The sequence below is a fragment of the Phyllobates terribilis genome, unplaced genomic scaffold (assembly GCF_046119375.1).
Source record: "Phyllobates terribilis strain yellow unplaced genomic scaffold, ASM4611937v1 Scaffold_8__6_contigs__length_399053987, whole genome shotgun sequence".
In the NCBI taxonomy this organism is placed as follows: Eukaryota; Metazoa; Chordata; class Amphibia; order Anura; family Dendrobatidae; genus Phyllobates; species Phyllobates terribilis.
The window spans coordinates 128,594,194-128,614,032 of record NW_027362768.1 but is presented as its reverse complement, the minus strand read 5'-3'; the positions used below and the strand labels follow the sequence as shown (position 1 = coordinate 128,614,032).

The following is a 19,839-nucleotide window of genomic DNA, read 5'->3' as shown; positions in this document are numbered from 1 at the left end:
GGACTAAAGACTGTTAAGGACTCGGGGTAGGACAAACCCCTACCTGGTTACGTCTCCCTGTTTTGGTGAAATGGACACCTTGCTTTTCTTCAAAGACTGCACCCGGTTACGGACATGCCGTAACCAACTTTATATGTTTTTCTTATTGTATTATTATTGTTTTTATCTTGTTATGTTTTTCTAAAATATGTTTAGTCCCGGAGTACTAAATTTCACTAGGGGGGAATGTGACACCCCAGGGGTCTGGTTGCCACAGTGATAGAGATGTTATGTCTGAGAGCAGGTGGGAGGTCCTTTGGTCAGGGATCCTGTGCATGCCACACCTCCTGCCCAGTCTTGGGAGGGGAAGAACTTCCCCTATATAAACCCGGGGCTGAAGCAGGGTTAGGAGTCAAGGAGAGTAGAGACAAGAAACAGCAGAAGCAATACTACTACGAGTCAGGGGCTGGCAGCTGCAGAGCTCGCCCTGACTGAGAAGCTTTCTTACCGGACCCGGCGTCCGAGGCTGTGGGGACTAACTCTTACCCAGCAGCAGAAGCCGACCGGCAGGGGATTTCAGGTCCTCAGGCCCTGAAACCCGAAGGCACGGTCACACGCGTGGGACCAGCACCGCCATCGTGGAGCGGAAGCCATTAGAAGGCCCCGAGTCACCGGCCATACGGGTGAGCACCACACGGTACACTCAGGGACGTGGGCTACTTATATCCGCTTCTAGCAAGGTAGCCAGAAGAGTACAGTCAGTTTGGGAGGCCTACAACTCCGCCTGGCCAGGGGAGATCCCATCTGCTCAAGGACTGACCAGGCCCCGTTCACTAGCAAGTACTCCGGGAGGGTCTATCGTTGTTACCAGTAAAGACCCTGAATTACACCGCACCGTCTCTGAGTGGTTCCTGCTACCCCCATCATCCACATCTGCTGCCCTGAGGCCATACCCCTCCCGTTGGGGGTTATACCATCTACGCTGCACCATCCATCCACCGGCCTCAGCGGACTGTCCTGCAGCGGCAGCTCCATAGCTGCATTCAACGGGTGGCGTAGTCGTCCTGCATCTACCGCTGTTACATCGCCGCTCAGTTTGACTCCCTGGGCACGGACCGGGTCACCGCCACGAGACTACAACCCTCAAGAGATCCGGCTCCGGGTAAGCTCCCGCGTGCGCATCGCAGCGCGACACAGGCCCAGGGGCGCGTCATATACATCCGTACATATCTGTACACAGCCGGTATATAGGTGTATATCTCTGTACACAGCCGGTATATAGGTGTATATCTCTGTACACGGTCGGTATATAGGTGTGTACATCCGTACATATCTGTACACAGCCGGTATATAGGTGTATATCTCTGTACACGGTGGGTATATAGGTGTGTACATCCGTACATATCTGTACACAGACGGTATATAGGTGTATATCTCTGTACACGGTGGGTATATAGGTGTGTACATCCATACATATCTGTACACAGCCGGTATATAGGTGTATATCTCTGTACACGGTGGGTATATAGGTGTATACATCCGTACATATCTGTACACAGCCGGTATATAGGTGTATATCTCTGTACACGGTCGGTATATAGGTGTGTACATCCGTACATATCTGTACACAGCCGGTATATAGGTGTATATCTCTGTACACGGTGGGTATATAGGTGTGTACATCCGTACATATCTGTACACAGCCGGTATATAGGTGTATATCTCTGTACACGGTCGGTATATAGGTGTGTACATCCGTACATATCTGTACACAGACGGTATATAGGTGTATATCTCTGTACACGGCTGGTATATAGGTGTATATCTCTGTACACGGCTGGTATATAGGTGTATATCACTGTACACGGCTGGTATATAGGTGTATACATCCGTACATATCTGTACACAGCCGGTATATAGGTGTATATCTGTGTACACAGCCGGTATATAGGTGTATACATCCGTACATAGGTGTATATCTCTGTACACGGTCGGTATATAGCTCTGTACACAACGGTATACAGGGGATATACCGCTGGTACACGTGCACACCCGGCCCTGCCTCCCGTCTTCTCTCCCGGCCGCCGTTGGGTTCGGGGCTGCAGTGACGACATCCGGGGCGGCCCGTCCTCTGTCTCCAGCGGTGTGAGGGGAAGAGCGGGGAGGCCGCAGACAGGAGCCCGGAGATATCAGGAGCGGACACCGGAGCGCACAGGCCGCCATCATGTCTATGGAGGATCCGTTTTTCGTGGTGAAGGGGTGAGCGCGGCCTCGGGCCTGTGTGCGGCCATGGCGGGGGATGATGGGGCTGAGCGGCGGCATTGTGTGATGGAGGCAGGTCTGTGCCCCCGGCAATGCTACAGGTGCACCGAGGAGAGGAGCAGCCACAGCACGATCTGCCCCCGCACAGCACGATCTGCACAGCACTGACCGCCCATCATACAATCAGATTATTCCTGGAGCTGATTATAATGGTTATTATGTCATTTAATGGGGGATGCCCCTTTAATCTCCATCATTCACAATAGAAGTTGTGCTGGAGCCAGAAACCACATTTCCCACCTCCTCATTATACGTGATTTACATTTACACTGAGGGGTCACAGGTATTTTTGTGCTAATTTTTCTCCTACACACCAGCAGCTAAAAAAAGAGAAATGCCCAGTGTCGTCCAATGGAAATACACTGCGGAAATAATCCTCTTTATATATAGTGCCTACATATACTGCGGCAGGTACACGTGTGGAGACGTCCCCTTTATATAGCGCTAACATATTCTGCAGCGCTTTACCAATGTAAATGGCAGAGCGCAGTGTTCCTGCATTAGGCTGCATTCACACTTGCGTATTTTGGTCAGTACTTTTCACCTCTATTGAAGCCTTGAAGGATGTATTCACGGGCGCCAGATTTTGTTGCAGAAATGTCTCCTTTATCTGCATGGAGCTTGTAGAAATCCATGTGCTCAACAACCACAATAACAGAGGAGTCTAATACGACACCTGGAAATGGACTTTCGAAGCCAGAGAACCCCTTTAAGGTAAAAGTGCAATGAAAATGATCTTCTGATGTGTTATGGATGCATGTGAGAAGATCATGGGTCATAAGAGTGAAGAAAGGCTCGGCTCCACACCTATAATCCTGCTGTGTTGATAGATCCCTGGATTAACGTCTCGTTTCCAGAAATCTGGTGGCCAAAACTTGTGACATGATGTTTTTCTGGGCCTGGGTTTAGCTGGTTGATGACCCTGGTGAAGCCTGTCATGCGAGGCCATCTCCGATAATCCACCCTGGAAGCTCTAGAAAGCTTAAGGTGGTTCTCCGGCCTTTATTAAAAAGTGGGGAGCCTTGCGGATAAAAGAAAAGTGTCAATGCTCACTCCGGGATCCGCTTCCACCTCCAGGGCTGACGGTCTTCACTGGACCACAAGTGATGATGTCACGACTGACAGTCACTTGGCCACTGGTTGGCCATAGGGTTGGGTCACTTCCCGTCCAGCAGAGCGGCAGAACCCTTTGGCATTGCTAAGTGATTTTTTTGTAGGGTATGTTTTTACAGAATCTGAAAAGTGTATGACAGGAGCCGGAAGAGCGCTGCTCTGTATGAGAGAGACAGCCAAGATTGCTGACGACACAGCCATCGTTCATCCCACAGTTCTATCATGTATGGTGGGCTTCACAATGATCGGTCTGATCCGTTACGGCGGATTCCTGCGTATGTCCTCTATACCTACCTGTCCTGGAGGCTCTTATCTCCCTGCTCCTGTACAATGATAGGATTTCATGTTTCCAGCTGCCCCCCCTACAACCAGGAGCCAAACCGAAAGTTTGATAATTTTAAGTTCTTAAGCCCAGACAGACGCTGGATCTTGCGTACATGGCGATGCTACTTGTCCCCTGCTGGAGTTGGCAACTAGGTCACGGCTCTCCTTTTGGAGAGGACTTGAGCTAGAAGACCTCCTCGGGAGCACTCCTTCTCCGGCACTGGACCTCCTCGGGAGCACTCCTTCTCCGGCACTGGACCTCCTCGGGAGCACTCCTTCTCCGGCACTGGACCTCCTCGGGAGCACTCCTTCTCCGGCACTGGACCTCCTCGGGAGCACTCCTTCTCCGGCACTGGACCTCCTCGGGAGCACTCCTTCTCCGGCACTGGACCTCCTCGGGAGCACTCTTTCTCCGGCACTGAACCTCCTCGGGAGCACTCCTTCTCCGGCACTGGACCTCCTCGGGAGCACTCCTTCTTCGGCACTGGACCTCCTCGGGAGCACTCCTTCTCTGGCACTGGAGTGACAGACAGCATTATTTATGGCTTTTTAATGAAAGGACAAGTCAGAATAGTTTACAGAGCCTGTCTGTCTGCACTTATACTTCCAGTATTCCAAAAAGTAAGATTGGTGCTACACAGTGACACATCGTGCGGCCAAAGGATGGGGCATACCGAGCAACCTACGTGAATGGAGTCCTCACATGTTGCAAAAAGTCTGTATGATTTTGCTAGTCGCGCTATGACCATATTCTGCAAGGTAGCAGCAAACTGCGATCTTAATAACAGCGAGGAATTGGCAAATCGACCTTGTCATGATACATGGGATAAGCTTTATATCACATAGGTGCAGTGTTGGGATGGAGCATGTGCGGCTAATACAGAAACCAAATTTTCTCTTTTTTTTCTCTTTAGGGAGGTGCAGAAAGCTGTGAACACGGCCCAGGGCTTATTTCAGAGGTGGACTGATCTCCTCCAGGATCCCTCCATTGCGACTCGAGAAGAACTGGACTGGACCACCAATGAGCTGCGCAATAACCTGCGGAGCATTGAGTGGGATCTGGAAGACCTTGATGAGACCATTAATATCCTTCACAATTGGAGAATTTTAAATGTTTCAGCCCCAGTACAAAAATTTAGAGATTAGAAATGGATTATAAGAGGAAATAATTAATAGGCGAGATGGGTGCAGTACATTATGTCAGCCAGTGCCGGTCCGTATAGCCCCTGCGGGAGCGGGAAACATGTCCCCACCTCCATTATTATAGTAATAGGAGTATTTCCCTAATATTTAGCCGTATTGGTCAGAGGCTGTGACATCCGGTCGGAGCCCGGGCTGCTGACGTGTCCTTGCTTTGGGGCTGACATTGCTGTTTGTTCCATTCCTTAACTCCACTCACGTATTGTAGAAGCCAATCCCCGCAAGTTCAGCCTGGATCCTGCAGAGATGAGGCAGAGGAAAGCTTTTATCAGCGAAACGCGGCAGTGTGTCAAGGTGGGGGATCACAGGAGGACGTGGGGGGCCAGGATTATGGCCGTGCATATCTGCAGCTTGCGTGTATTTTCGGTCTTATCTCTGGTGTAAGATGTTCTGGACAGACGTCTTCTAGTCCTTTCCTTCATGACGACTGTATGTCATATAGTACAGTTTTCCAGCTCAGCCTTCAGCTATGGTTGTTTCTACAATGTCTCATAAAATTGTAGTAATATAGAGAGCATGGTCCTCAGATTTAAGGGGTTGTCTGAAATATTAACTTTTTTTTTTTTTCCGTATGCAAAACAGCGCCTCTTTCTCCACAGGCTGCATTGAGTATTGCAGCTCAGACTCATACACTTGAATTAGGCTGAGCTGCAATACCAGATCTTTAGATGTTGTAGTGCAGCATCACAATCTCATTGTCATTAGACTCTTACAGGTTGGGATTACGCAGCAACATGTGTCGTGCCATAGTATTTCATTGATCATTCGTGCAACCAAAAATTATGGACAAGTCTCATGTGACTCGCATTCAGGTCTATGGCAAGTGAGGCACGCTGATCAGATTGTGCAAATGACAATCAGCCCGATTCTGTCAGATGAGAGCATTTACTGCTGTGTGACCCCGGCCTTGGGGACAGAAATTTCGCAATTTTTCTGACTGTTATGACCGTATTTACACTTCCGTTGATCTGGTTTTTCACTTTTTTTTTTTTTCTCCCTCATCCGTCCAGGAAATGAAGGATCAAATGACCACTCCATCTGTTCAGGCCCTCGCAGAAAAAAAGAGCCGGCAGGTGAGAGGCGGGGGATTATTCCGTCTGCTGTTTGTTTGGTGTCACGCTGGTCTCCTTGGTGAATTGGAAGGGGTCATAGTGTGGAGAGAGCGCCGCGTCACTTTCCACGCTCTCAGGTTACAGGGTTCTCTCCGTGAGTCATCTAGTAGTGAAAATACGTTACTCCACCAATCTCCTAAGCCAAACAGCTTGTTTTGTGCTTGTCCTTTGTATCTGATGGGTCTCTTCCTCCAGGCTGGGGCACCACCGCAATTTTTGGATTATTTTTTTTTTGCAATTTGCATGCAACCCCTTTCACTTACATCTTTCTGCAATGTAGCAGGGTCTGAAGAGCAGGAGTCATAGCCAAAGTCCGCGTGCGGCCCCCTAGCACGGTCCGCGTGCGGCCCCCAAGCACGGTCCGCGTGCGGCCCCCAAGCACGGTCCGCGTGCGGCCCCCTAACAGTCTGCCAATCCAAAAATTGAGCTGATTACATATATATCTGACATAGTGTACAGTGCTGTACACTGGATGTAATCACAGCCATCCCTGACACTGGTCAGTGTCTCTCTTGGTATTTACTTGGAAGGAGCTCTGAGGACCCTTGCCTATCCCCCCTTACAGACGTCGTCCACCCCGGTGCTGGAGGCTGCGGTGTTCACCGCTCAGACACAATAAGTCTTATATTGTGGCGTTTGGAGCATTTTCCAGCTTTCCCAGTAATGGGAATCTCACACTTGAAAGAGTAATCACTGGGCTGGAAAAAAGGACCCAGTCAGCAGCGCCATCCGTCCTCCATATTGACAGTCAATCTGCAGATAGACCACCCACATTTTACATTGATGGAGAGATGGGATTTACCGACGTGTCCATTAATGACATCATTAACAGACTGCTTGTCTGCGGACACCTTCTTGAAAAATACTCCTTCATCTGGAGCAATGGCATCTGTCAAGTCCATATACCAAAAACTGGCTAAAGACATTAAAGGGTTTTTTAAGTTCCGGAAGACCCCTCTACCCCTAGTGCAGTTTGAAAAAAAATGTTGTATTCACCCCTCCCCAGGTCCATCACCAATTCCAGTTGCAGCGCTGACGTCACGTCGACAGCACTGCAGTCTGTTACTGAGTTTATCGGCTCTGCATGAGCCACCGAGCTCACTGACTGGCTGCAGTGCCATCGACATGACGTCAGTGCCGTGCCAAGAGCGAGAGTCTGGGGCACTTTGTTATATTCTTCCATTGGTAGTCACAGGGGATGTCGGCATTGTAGACATGGGGACGTGATCTGCCTTTGCAATATGTTTGGCTACTGACTCCGCAGCCGGTACGTTTATTTTTGCTGGATATTTTTAGTCTTCAGGGTATTAGATGAATTTATACAATTCCTCGAAGCTGATCCGTTGCTACAACATCGGTGCAATTTTTGTGCAAAAACTTCCAGGTAATTGCTTGTAAGTTTTATATAGAAATGTGTAATTGTGGATTCATCTTGTGATTCCTCAGGCGCTCCTAGGAGAAGGGACGAGACAAGGGTGGAAGTCCGAACCGGACAAATACAAAGGGCTGGACCAGGAGATCCAGTCGGCCAACAATCAGTTTCTTGATGGACAAGTGACGCAGCAACAGGTACGGTATGAGGACTGGGTGATGGTGAAAGACCACCGCTGGCAGAGGCTCGGCACTTTGACTGCTTCATTTTCTGCAGCACTTTACTTCTGGGACTGAATTTGATATTTGGATCTTCTAATAATCCAGCGCTTGCAAAATGTGACTTCTTCCCCTTCTATTAGATGATCATGGAGCAACAAGACGAAGAGCTGGAGTTGGTATCGGGCAGCATCGGCGTGCTGAAGAACATGTCGCAACGCATCGGCAATGAGCTGGACGAGCAGGCGGTGTGAGTGTCCGGGGATAGGGATATCCGAATTAATTGCACCCAACAAATGCCTGAAGATATCCCAGCTGTCCTGGGAGTGGTGTGCAGAGCACAGGATATATAGTGGCCATATATTTCATTAATTAGATTAGTTCTGTACTGGGTAAATGTACGGATTACAGCCGGAAGAACCTCCTGTTATGAAGGTAAACCTAAATGTTGAAGTGCGCATATACCTCAGCTGATCGAGCGATCTCCCCCATACACTCGGATGTTGAGCGAGCGTTCATGTGTTCTCTATAGGGAACGCGGACTAAAGCCCCCGCACACAATTACATGGCCACTGGCGGAGTTGTCAGTGAACGGCTGTCTCTCCTGCGCTCTAGATGAGACTCCTGACAACTGCTTGTTTCCGTGCCTAAAAGAAGAATCTCCCATTGAAATTTCATATCCTCTTTTTTTACATTATCCAAAGGAACTGGGGGCTCCCATGCACATTGGATGGTAAGTGAATCCCACCGAAAACGGCGGGTATGGAAAACTTACATCTAAAGTGTATTGGGGCGCCTGCAACCGCTGCCAGACTCATCCGCTTATCTGCCTGCAGAGCAAAAGGATTGGGGTGTCAATTCACATCACCCGATCTGTCGAGGGAGAAATGGACCCCCCCAGCCCCCCTATACAGATTAGATGGTCTTTTTATTGGTGGGTTTGGCCATATTCTATGGCTCATATAAATACGGGGCATTTATGTCCCAACCATCCCCCAGTCATAGGCAGCCTGAGCCCATAAGACTGGAGCTTCTTACCTCTTCCCACATCCCTCCGCACAAAAGCTTTTAAGGAAATGTCTGTTCAGTTGTGAAGTCTTTTGTTGACCTCCATCTGTCAGGAAGTCGGCAGTAAACCTCCCCTGTGATCCCTCCTTTCATCTTGGAAAAGGTGCATTGACTCTTTAGTGTCACCCAGGGAGGAAAGTTTATTTTATACTGAAGACTCCAGAGCAGGTTATGCAGTGATGGTGGCGTTTTGCCACTCACTGCCCACATGTCACGGACGAGGCAGCGTCTGTGTGTGTGTGCGTGCGTGTGTGCAAGGAGGTGATGACTGCTTGAGTGCGCGCGCGAGGAGGCGAGGGCGGCGTGTGTGTGTGTGTGTGTGTGTGTGTGTGTGTGTGTGTGTGTGTGTGTGTGTGTGTGTGTGTAGGTGAGGGCGGCTTGAGTGCGTGCGTAGCATGTGTGTATGCGCGAGGAGGCGAGGGCGGCGTGTGTGTGTGTGTGTGTGTAGGTGAGGGCGGCTTGAGTGTGTGCGTAGCATGTATGTGTGTGCACGAGGAGGCGAGGGCGGCTTGAGTGCGTGCGTAGCATGTATGTGTGTGCATGAGGAGGCGAGGGCGGTTTGAGTGCGTGCGTAGCATGTATGTGTGTGCACGAGGAGGCGAGGGCGGTTTGAGTGCGTGCGTAGCGTGTGTATGTGCGCGAGGAGGCGAGGGCGGCGTGTGTGTGTGTGTGTACGTGCCCACCAGGAGGCGAGTGTGGGCGAGGGCTGCTTGTGTGTAAACAGAAAACCTTGTGATGGAGAAGGGCCTCTGCCAGTGTTTGCATAGGTCACATATCACAGCGGAGGTTGTGGCCCGCGGGTGTCTATGGAGGAGGGCGACTGCTTCCAGGTTATGTACTGTCTGTCAAAACCTTGTGTTACCTGGTTACACACCTAGTTCTGACCTACTTTATATTCACAACAGATATTTGTACATAACCACATAGTCTATCACTGCTGTGTGACATTTCTAGCGTAATCATTCTGCTTTCCCAGCCATTGGCTACCAGCCCATAGATGCTTTTGACCATACAGTGTATGTGCCCCCTCCACATTACACTTCCAGGAGCTTTTCTGACCCCCTTTCTTCATCGATAGACGCTGATAAGGAGCCGGTCCCTTTGATGCTATAACAGCTCCCGCTCTTCTGGGAAGGTTTTCTACCAGATCTTGGAGGTGTCTGTGGGAATCTTTGCCCCTTCATCCAGAAGAGCATTTGTGAGGTCAGACACTGAGGTTGGAGGAGGCCGGGCTCACAGTCTAAAATTTAATTTAGCCCAAAAGTGTTCAATCTGATTGAGGTCAGAGCTCTGTGCGGCCGGTCAGGTTCTTCCACCAAACTCCCCCAACCTTGTATGGGCCTTGTGCACTGAGCACCATCATGGGGAACAGGAAAGGGCCTTAACCAAACTGTTCTCACAAAGATACAACCTTCAATTGTTCACAATGTCTTGTGCTGAAGCATTAAGATTTTCCTTTTCTGGAATTAAGAGGCCAAGGTCGACCCTGAAAAACAATCCCATCGTATCTTCCCTTCTCCACCAAACTATACAGCTGGCACAATACTGTCAGGGGGTAACGTTCTCCTGGCGTTCACCAAACCCAGACTCATCCTGAGACACCAGAGAAAGGAGCCTGATCCACAGAACATGCAAGTAACCTCTTGAGAAAGACAACTAGACCTGTAGTGCCATCTATAGGAAGCAATCTAAGAAGTCGGTATTAACCCTTTAATGAGTCTTAGTACATGATTTCGGATAAGCAGCCAAACCAGAAACATTATTTGCAGACACGTGTTTCTGGGAGCTTGCCCCTCATTGGTGCAAAGCAGAACTGGATGGCTGGATTAGACAAGGGGTCTAAGGAGAAGGGTTTCTTGTTGAGAACATCAGGTCAGCAGAAGTAGCCTTATAGGCCATCCAATTCTCCTCTGGGTATTTAAATATACAGAGTTCCTGTTTCCACTGCCCAAGAGTCCAATCTTGGCAGCTTCACACCACTCCATCTGATGCTTGGCATTGTGCTTGGTGATGTAAGGCTGCATGCATCTCCACGGCCTTGGAAACTCAAGTTGTGAAGCTCCTGCTATCAGGGAGCCATTTATCACCAGCCATTCTGTCACACATTGGTACAGGCAGATGGGGGGCCTGGGGTTATACACCGGGGGGGCAATGGGACTGAATGAAAAAACTAAATTCACTGGTTAAGGCGTGCAGTCCAGCTATTGTATATATGAAGACAGTATGGCCGCACCTGGACTTCTCACACATCATGGTTATTTTTTAGGACCTTTTCTGGAAGTGGATGGGACCAGAATCTAATAGACATTTACGTCTCTGCCATTAATTTCTGAGACAACCCCTTTAATATAAAGTAGATTTATGGCTCAGTGAAGAACACAGCCGCCATGTTGTTAATCCATGAACAAAGCAGAACATTGATCGGGTTCCTGCCTCTTTCTCTCCGTGTAGGATGCTCGATGACTTCTCCCATGAATTAGACTCGGCGCAGTCTCGCATGGATAACGTTCTGAAGAAGCTGGCGAAGGTGTCTCACATGACCAGCGGTGAGTAGGGACGCCATCTGCCGCAGGATTGTGACGGGGTGGATCTGGCTGCAAACATGTTAGTAAAAAAAAATAGACAAACTGCCAAGCGGAGGAGCGGATCCTCTCTCGTACCAGCTTTGTATCTTTCTGCCGTTGGTGGAAATGATGTGAAATAACTTGGATGCAGTTCATGGCGTTTGTTTTGAGCGTGTGAGTCCCGGGTGTGAACGGCAGATAGAGGAGATTCGTCTACAAGACTGAGAATGGGAATGAGACGCTGCCTTATTTTTACATTTGGGTTCTTGCTTGTCGAGCAACATTGTTTTGTTTCATTTGCAAATTGGTTATATGGTAAGTGCAGAGGGGTCCAGTAACACATCCAAATATGGGGTCCACTGTGGAGGGGTCCGATAACACATCCAAATATGGGGTCCACTGTGGGGGGGTCCGGTAACGCATCCAAAAATGGAGTCCACGTCTATTGCTGACTGACGCCATTACATCCCAACATTCAGGTGCAGGAGAGACGTTGGTTGCTACTTCGCTCTCTATCCATAGCCTGAGTCGGGCCCCTTCTGCTCTCTTGGGCCCCACAGCAGCTGCATATTACGGCTCTGATATGTGCGCCCAGTGCCTGCCGATCGGCTGATGTGACGGGTCATCCGTATGGATATAACTAGAGTTGGCGAAGATCGAACCGATTCTCCCTACCCGGTCCATTGGCCACGAGAGTAATCTCTGGTTGCTTAAAGGGACCCGTGAGAACCGTCCCTTACCAGACAGCATCTGTGGCTCTTCTTTTGATTGATTAGCCTTCCTGGCACAACGTCACATGTGCATCACGCCGCAAAGATGATGTTGCGCCAGGTCGGCTAATCAAAAGAAGTGCCGCAGCTGCCCAGAAGTAAGGAGCCGTTCTCACAGCTCTCATCCGGTGGGCACAGATTACTGATGTGGGCAATGGATGCGGTCCTGCAACTCTAGATAACGAGTCATCATGCAGATTGGTAAACAGCAATGTGGGGGAATGTGATTGATGTGACTGGTTACATGGTGTGTACAATGCTACAGAATACGCCAGCGCTATATCCCAATAATAACCAGGCTGTGTTTTTTCCTGCAGATCGGCGGCAGTGGTGCGCCATCATTGTGCTCCTCGCTCTGCTCCTGGTGGTGCTCATTCTGTTCTTTACGCTCTAGATTTCCATGGGTCGTCTCACAAATAACTTTTCTTTCCAATGAAGGATGTTATCCCGTGTGAAGTGGCATTGCCGTGACAAGTGGGCATTTTGTGATGTATAAGACATTTTGGCGCCAAGCCATGACATCAGCTACACCCTGCTCTGACAATTATGGCGCTCGGATGTTTAAGGGCACCATAGTGCTCTACGACGAGGTTCCCCGCAGTTTACTCGCTGGATTACTGTTGCAGTGTTTTATCTGTTTCACCATCTGCCTCATTTTCTCTTCCGAGGGATCCGTGCCCGAGCTTACCTGCTGCGCCGAGCTGACGCAGAGCGGAGCTTACCTGCTGCGCCGAGCTGACGCAGAGCGGAGCTTACCTGCTGCGCCGAGCTGACGCAGAGCGAAGCTTACCTGCTGCGCCGAGCTGACGCAGAGCGGAGTTTACTTGCTGCGCCGAGCTGACGCAGAGCGGAGCTTACCTGCTGCGCCGAGCTGACGCAGAGCGGAGCTTACCTGCTGCGCCGAGCTGACGCAGAGCGGAGCTTACCTGCTGCGCCGAGCTGACGCAGAGCGGAGCTTACCTGCTGCGCTGAGCTGACGTAGGGCAGAGGCCATGGACTCCGTATGTAGCAGCTTTTTCTTTTTTAAGGTGGAAGCCTTAAATCACGTGGGAAGTGCTGGCGCTGCTCGGAGATCTGCTTAGTAACTGGTTTATTTCTAGGACTGTGGAATAAATTACAGGACCCGCTCTGGTCTCCGGGAGGATCCAGCCATAAGACGTTTACAGCTGAGCTCCATCGGCTTGATTTTTACAAGATTGTGTAGGAGGTTATATAACACTTCCAGCATCATTCTGCTTCTTCTCCGTCTGATATCGCAGCAGCCGCCGCGGCTTTCTGAAGGCTCCTCACCTCCGCTCTGCAATGCATCTATTTTTGCTGCTGTGATAAGACCCGTTTGCATCTTGAAGATACTTTTAAGACGTCTGGATATTAGTGGTGTGAACAATGACAATTCTAATGACTGTATTATTGAGACCAGTGCGGATACTACTGAACCTGCTTTCTTCATGACGGGCAGGCCCTTTGTGTCGTCCCAAGCCCCCTCTCCACACCGTGGTCCTTTGTCTGTCGCCTGCCTTGTGTCTTTGTTTTACTGAATGTGATCTGTTCCTGTCTCTTTGTACCTTTTTTGTGTGTCGTAACGATCCTCATTCTTTTCGACCAAACACTAAAATTCCTAACGTCGGGAATTGTATCGGAACGACGGCGCCATCCTTTGTCTAATCTTTTTATTTTTTTTTTTGCGCTGTCGTTGAGATTCATCAACTCAAATCTTAATTCTCTGCATTTGTTTTTTTATTTATTTAATATTGAATCAATGCGACGCTAAGAAGAACATAAGGCAAGATGACTGACTGCCGATTCGCAGTGGATTAGTTTTAGAGGTTGCCTTCTGCTGTCATCATTTGCCGGGGTCACGAGTGCAGGAATCCTGACCTGATGGGGGAATTGCCTGTGTGAAACCCCCTGAATGATTGGACTCTTTCTCCAGTCTTCTACAATGTAAAGAATAGACTGCGCTTCTCCCCGGCAAAAGCAACATTCTCTATATCATGGCCAGTTCTTATTAGAGTTGGTGTGAATCGATTCGTAGGGCCCAATCAATTGGCCACTGGACGGGAGCCATGAGAACAGTCTGTTATGTGCCGGCATCTGCAGCTCTTCTTTTGATTATCCGGCCTGGCGCCACTTCATTGTTGCGGCGTGACACTTGTGATGTTGCACCAGGCCGGCAAATCAAAAGAAGATCCGTGGATGCCGTCGGGTAAGCGGTGGTTCTCAGGGCTCCTGTCCGGCAGAAACAGACTGCTGTCATGGCTGCTGGACCGGGTCATCCAAATCCATTTACACCAACTCTAATACTAGTGCACTGAATGACTTGAATTAACGTCGCCAGCCCGGTACTACGGCTGTAATGGCCGGCGATTTAGCACTACCAAGAAACCCACTACAGGTAAAGTGTCCGACTTTACTTAAGATTGCAGTATTTTTTATATTTTTCTCATTGTCCTGTGGATGTGTAATGCGTAGAATATGAAGTGGAAATACCACGGCGGGCGTACGATGGCTGTCAGCGGCGAGTTACTCCTGTTGTATGTCTCCGAGACGTCTGTCGACTTCCATTTCATGTATTATTTTTTTTGTATGATTTCAGTCTGTGAATTTTTAGAACAAGTCTCCAGTAATGAAATAAACTAGTTCTTTTACATACGATGCATTCATGTCGGTCTGGTTCATGCTGCTGTGTGTTGTACTGGGACTATTAGGTTATAGGGAGGTGCTAGTATATTGTGGGGTGTGATGGGTTACAGGTCACTAATGGCACACTGCAGGGCTACGCTCGTTTCATGATGATCATGCAGTGTAAACAGATTGCCAATCAACCGACAAAGGAGCAAAATGCTCGTTCGTCTGGTGAGATGATCTTTTGCTTTACATAAAGAGATTGTCATTCTGGGCAGCACATAATGCGGCCGATAACAATGCCAAACTATCTGTAATAAATCATTCTGTGCGCATCTGAGGCTATTAACCTCCGACCAGCCAACTTTGCCAATCAAGGGGCGTTTACTGTCGTGCGTCGGATGTTCTTAATAGAGCTGGTACAGATGGGATATCATTGAGGTATTATAAGTCTAGATGTGGAGGCCATACACGCGTCACCCAGCCATTCATTCGTCTCTCCTGACTTCCCAATGAGCACTCGGCTCGCGCGTTTTCAACCCGGGAGAAACGTAAAAGCTGCAGCCGAGCGGCTTTGGTGGAGTCTTGTCTTCCCTGGAAACAAAAGGGTCGTGTCGGAGACCAGGGAAAAGCTTTAGTTCTGGCAATGCTCCTTTAATTGTTGCTAGATGTGATTCCTCCTTAGACTTCTCCTACCATGGGAAAGCAAAGACCACTCCGTCTGCAGCTGCTTTTTCCTGCGCTCCATCCTCGCATCTTCGTAGAACATTCCAGCACTGCTGCCCGCGTCACATATCGGGCAAGGTTGTTATCTGCCAGAGTGAATTATGTAAGAAAAATATGTGGTCTGTCCGGGGGATGTGGAACGAGCTGTGGCGGGGGATTCACATGCGGCAGATGGGTTACAGAAAGTACCATGAACAGAGCAAGTGCTTATCCAAAGCAACACAGAGACGTGCATAGCTGACTAGGCAACAAACCTATGTCCTGTATGGCATCGGCTTTGTGTTAGCAGGAAAGTCTCGGATCAGAAAACCTAGCTGACCTGGAAGAGTGGGGGTTCAGGAGTCGTGTACCGCACCCAGTGTGTCTCCCCGGTGCAGCAACCCCACGCGTCTCCCGCTGGGATGCTAATATGACACTGCGGCGTGCCACTTTCTTTGCCGTGGGCATTAGGCCTATGGGGTGGTGGTCTGCAGTAAGATGTCAGGTACATATGGGTCAGTCAACATTTTATTTATTACATATTTTTTTTTTTTTTAGTCTTTGGTGACTAATATTGACAAGAAGACCCCATAAAGACCCCAATGTAAAAACTTCCATTATGCAAATCCCTGCATGTGAAACTCATCAATGGAGTCACTAATGACGGCCGTTTGGCTGTGATCCCCTCCTTACCGGTAATCAAGGGTTAACCTTGGTGTGAATTGCAGGTAATAACTAATTAATTTACCTACAGATTAGCACATTAGGATTATGCTGGGAGCAGCGCTTCCCCCGGGGGACATTTCTGCCTCCTGTTTTGGGTCCTTATGGTAAACTGACAGCTCCGCAAATTCTCCAAAGTAGCCGCATCTTCTAAGTGACTGTGACAGGAATCCCAGTATCAGCAGCGCCTGGGGTGAGCGGAGGGGGATGGAGAATGTGGTGGGGGAAGGGGCCGCCATGGATGACTTGTGCTTTGTCTTCCTGGGGGCGCTTCAGGCTCTCTAGGTTTAGACACAAGGGGGGCAGCAGGGGAGAGGTGATGATCGGGGTGTGGGGGAGGGGAGCTGACTCCTATACGGTGTGTGGGCTCTTTACTATGGCGGCTCCAGTCAGGGGGGCACAGGGATGGGATGAGGGGCTCTCCACAGTGGGAGGTATTGTAGGTGGAAGAAATGATCCTGTGATGAGAATGGAGGAGCTTTCCCGTCTCACTACAGCGACATTTACTCCTCGTCTGTAGGAAAATGCGGATCTATCCTGAGCTGACATTTTGGGGACGGGCACCGTAAGCTGGCGCTGTGCGTGTAATCCTACATATGAGGGCCGCCGTGTACCATAATATGGTGCCTAGAGGGAAATCTGAAAAGCTTCCCCCCCCCCCCACCTGATGCAGTCTAACCCGTTTTGGGGGCTAGAGTCATGGTGGGCTGCAGCCTCGCACCCAGTCTAGGGGCCCTATTATAATTCACATCATGAAGAGTTTACTTCATCTCGACCCCCATATGGACACGGTAGAGGGGGTCCCCGCTAACACGCAGCAGTTCTCACGATGGCGGACCCCTTCCATCAATGTAATATTACCTTTCCCCTTTTAGGGGCTGACAAAGGCTTTCCCCATTTCCTTGGGGGGGCTCAGATATCAAACCCGTAGTGATGGACTGATCACCATGGCGGCTCCTGTATCATCAGGCTCATCTGTGATTAAATTAGCGATTAATAAACCCACGATTCAGTAAATCTTCTATTTTCCCGCCAGGACTGTACGGGGTGGGTGGTTTCTCACTTTCTGGGTACACAGATGCTTAAAAGGGGGGCACACGTCCCATCGCTCACTGACACGTTACGCGTTTCTTCCATCACAGGTTCTCAACATACAAGTGGTGTAGATAATGACATGAACCCCCATCATCTCCCCATTCTTTATGCCGGGAGGGTCTCCGCTGCTTGATTTGCTTTCATCATTGTGTAAAGATTGGAGAAAGCGGGGAGGTGAGGATTTTTTAATGATGGCGGATCGTCCAGGCTGCTTCCATCGTGTCCCCGCTGTAGATCACTGGAGCAGCGGTGGATTAATCATCGCTACAGCCCCCGAGACGTCCGCGCTCTGCAGACCTGAATCCATTATCAGGACACTTCTGCACAAACACCTTTCCTGACACGAGTCCAGCGCCTCATTCACAGCTGTAATCAGCATTCTGCTCTCATCCCGGCCCCCCATCACATCCTTTGTTATAGGAGCACTGACACCCCCTAATTGTAGGAGGTCACTGCACCCATTGCCCTGCTCAGACTATGGGACCCTGCCCCCCTGGGCAGCAGTGGCGTGACTACCTCCAAATAATAGAGCGGCATCTGTAATCCCAAAATGTAATGGAAGGGCACAAAGGATCGGGTGGGCTCGGGATATGCGGAGGGAACAGGGGTCATTTACTAGGAGCGCTCAGTCCACGGTGGAGTAAGTGCCCCCTCCTGGATTATCAGGCTTGTACATATCTTCAGTAAATTCTTTGACTGCTGTAATATCTTACAATGGTCGGAGCGCCTGTGAAATGATAAATCAGAACCCGATTACCTGCAGTCTCCACTAGAGGGCACTTACTTCAGTCTGTACACAGACAGCTTAAATGCTCCCCTCTAGTGGTGACAGCAGATAGCACATATGTTGTAAATGGCTCAGGGGTTAGCACTGTGGTTCTAATCTCCCCAAAGACAACATGGACAAGGAATTTGGATGTTCTCCTTGTGGAGGACTCGCCCTGGTCATAGACCTCAGATGGCTTATTGCTTGTCGACCAACTACTTTTTCTTCTGATCTCTCTCTCTTTAGATGCACGCTCAGTTCGTCCGAACATATATGTGTTCTGCATGGGGAGAGGAGAGTAGGCTGCTGCCAGACATCCATGGCGGCGGCTTATCTCCAGAGAAAAATGGCTGAAAATTGAAAAGACCCAAATCTTCTCTGTGCTGACATTACCTGTTGGGGGAAGTCCATAAGCCGATGTACACATTAGATATTTGATCGGTCAGGTTTGGCTGACTTTACATTGATTTGTAGGGGGGAGGCGATCTCCTCTTTCTCATTCATTCATCCTTTGAGCTTTTCATGTCTTCTGCTTCGGAGGGTCAGATTTTAGGCATGGACACCGATCTGGAGGTCAGTAGCCAGCACAGATTGGAGAATACACCGATTCCTGACCGTAGTCTCCGCATTGATCGGTTCTCTTCTGCTCTGTGTTCAGTGTTCGCTTCATCTGCTTTATTATCATATGCACTTATCACATAAAATCCATATTCAGTCTCCGTCAGGACATCTGACAAGTCTAGTCCTTCTGGTTTTCCGGAAGTAGTCAGCAGATAACACAGTAATTGCTTTATAAGCCGCGGATGTGGCTTACTGGGAGGCGCTAAGGGGATCTCTGTTGGAACTTTTCGGGTCAAGAATCAAACATCTTTAGACAATGAAATGTAAAAAGCGCCTCACACATCCACATGCAGAGTGCCCGACTAATTTGCGCCTGTTTTTTGTCAACTTTAGCGTTTTGCACTTTTTTTTTTTTTGCACCAAATTCATCTTTCCATTTTTCGCCTCTTTTTGAAGTCTGTTTTATGTGTTCTCCATTGTGGGCAGAGTTTAGGGTTTCCAGATGTTTTCAGCTGATTCATCATTTGCATCTTTTTCAAAATGTTACAAAATTTGATTTTATGACCGCCTGGAATTTTTTTTGAAATTGTGTCATTTTAGCAAAATGTACTAATTTTTGCACTAAAAAATAGCAAAAGTAAAATAAAAAAATTCTTAATTTTATGCAAAATTCATGAACCGCATGTATCAGATTGATGAATTTAGTGCAAAAAAAATCAGCGAATATCACAAGACAAAAAAAAAGTGGCAAATGCTGAATCGGACCCCAAATCTCCAGTCGTTTGCCTTTCTGCATCCATGCATCGCAGGTTACATACAGGTCCGATACAAGATATTTCTGCTCCTGATGAACAGTCATTACTAAAAAATGTGTCCGATTTCTTAAACGGTGACAGACAAACCAGCCAATGATGTTACCTGCCATCCCGATGTTTTCCGTATACACCCTGTACGTGGTCACTAGTAGAAAGTGCAGCACAATCTTTCTATGTCTCCCTCTGCTTGTTTTCTCACTGGTAGAAAGTGCAGCATGATCTTTGTGTCTCCCTCTGCTTGTTTTCTCACTGGTAGAACGTGCAACACGATCTTTCTGTGTCTCCCTCTGCTTGTTTTCTCACTGGGAGAAAGTGCAGCATGATCTTTCTGTGTCTCCCTCTGCTTGTTTTCTCACTGGTAGAAAGCACAGAATGATCTTTCCTTGTCTCCCTCTGCTTGTTTTCTCATTCTGCTCTTATATTCCCTGTACTGTTGAAAATTCCCTTTTAACCAATGGTAGAACTTAATATTAGACCAATTTTCTCCCAGACATTTTAGGCTGTGAC

General features: G+C 48.9%; 1 protein-coding gene across 1 annotated transcript; it reads left to right on the top strand.

Moving 5' to 3' along the window:
* The first annotated feature begins 2,053 nt into the window (after positions 1-2,053).
* On the top strand, positions 2,054-14,695 carry STX6 (syntaxin 6). Its single transcript, XM_073643286.1, has 8 exons — positions 2,054-2,238; positions 4,653-4,822; positions 5,138-5,232; positions 5,949-6,011; positions 7,497-7,619; positions 7,784-7,890; positions 11,160-11,254; positions 12,360-14,695. Exons 1-8 carry the CDS (start codon positions 2,204-2,206, stop codon positions 12,434-12,436), a joined length of 765 nt encoding a protein of 254 aa, XP_073499387.1. The 5' UTR covers positions 2,054-2,203; the 3' UTR covers positions 12,437-14,695.
* The last annotated feature ends 5,144 nt before the right edge of the window (positions 14,696-19,839 follow it).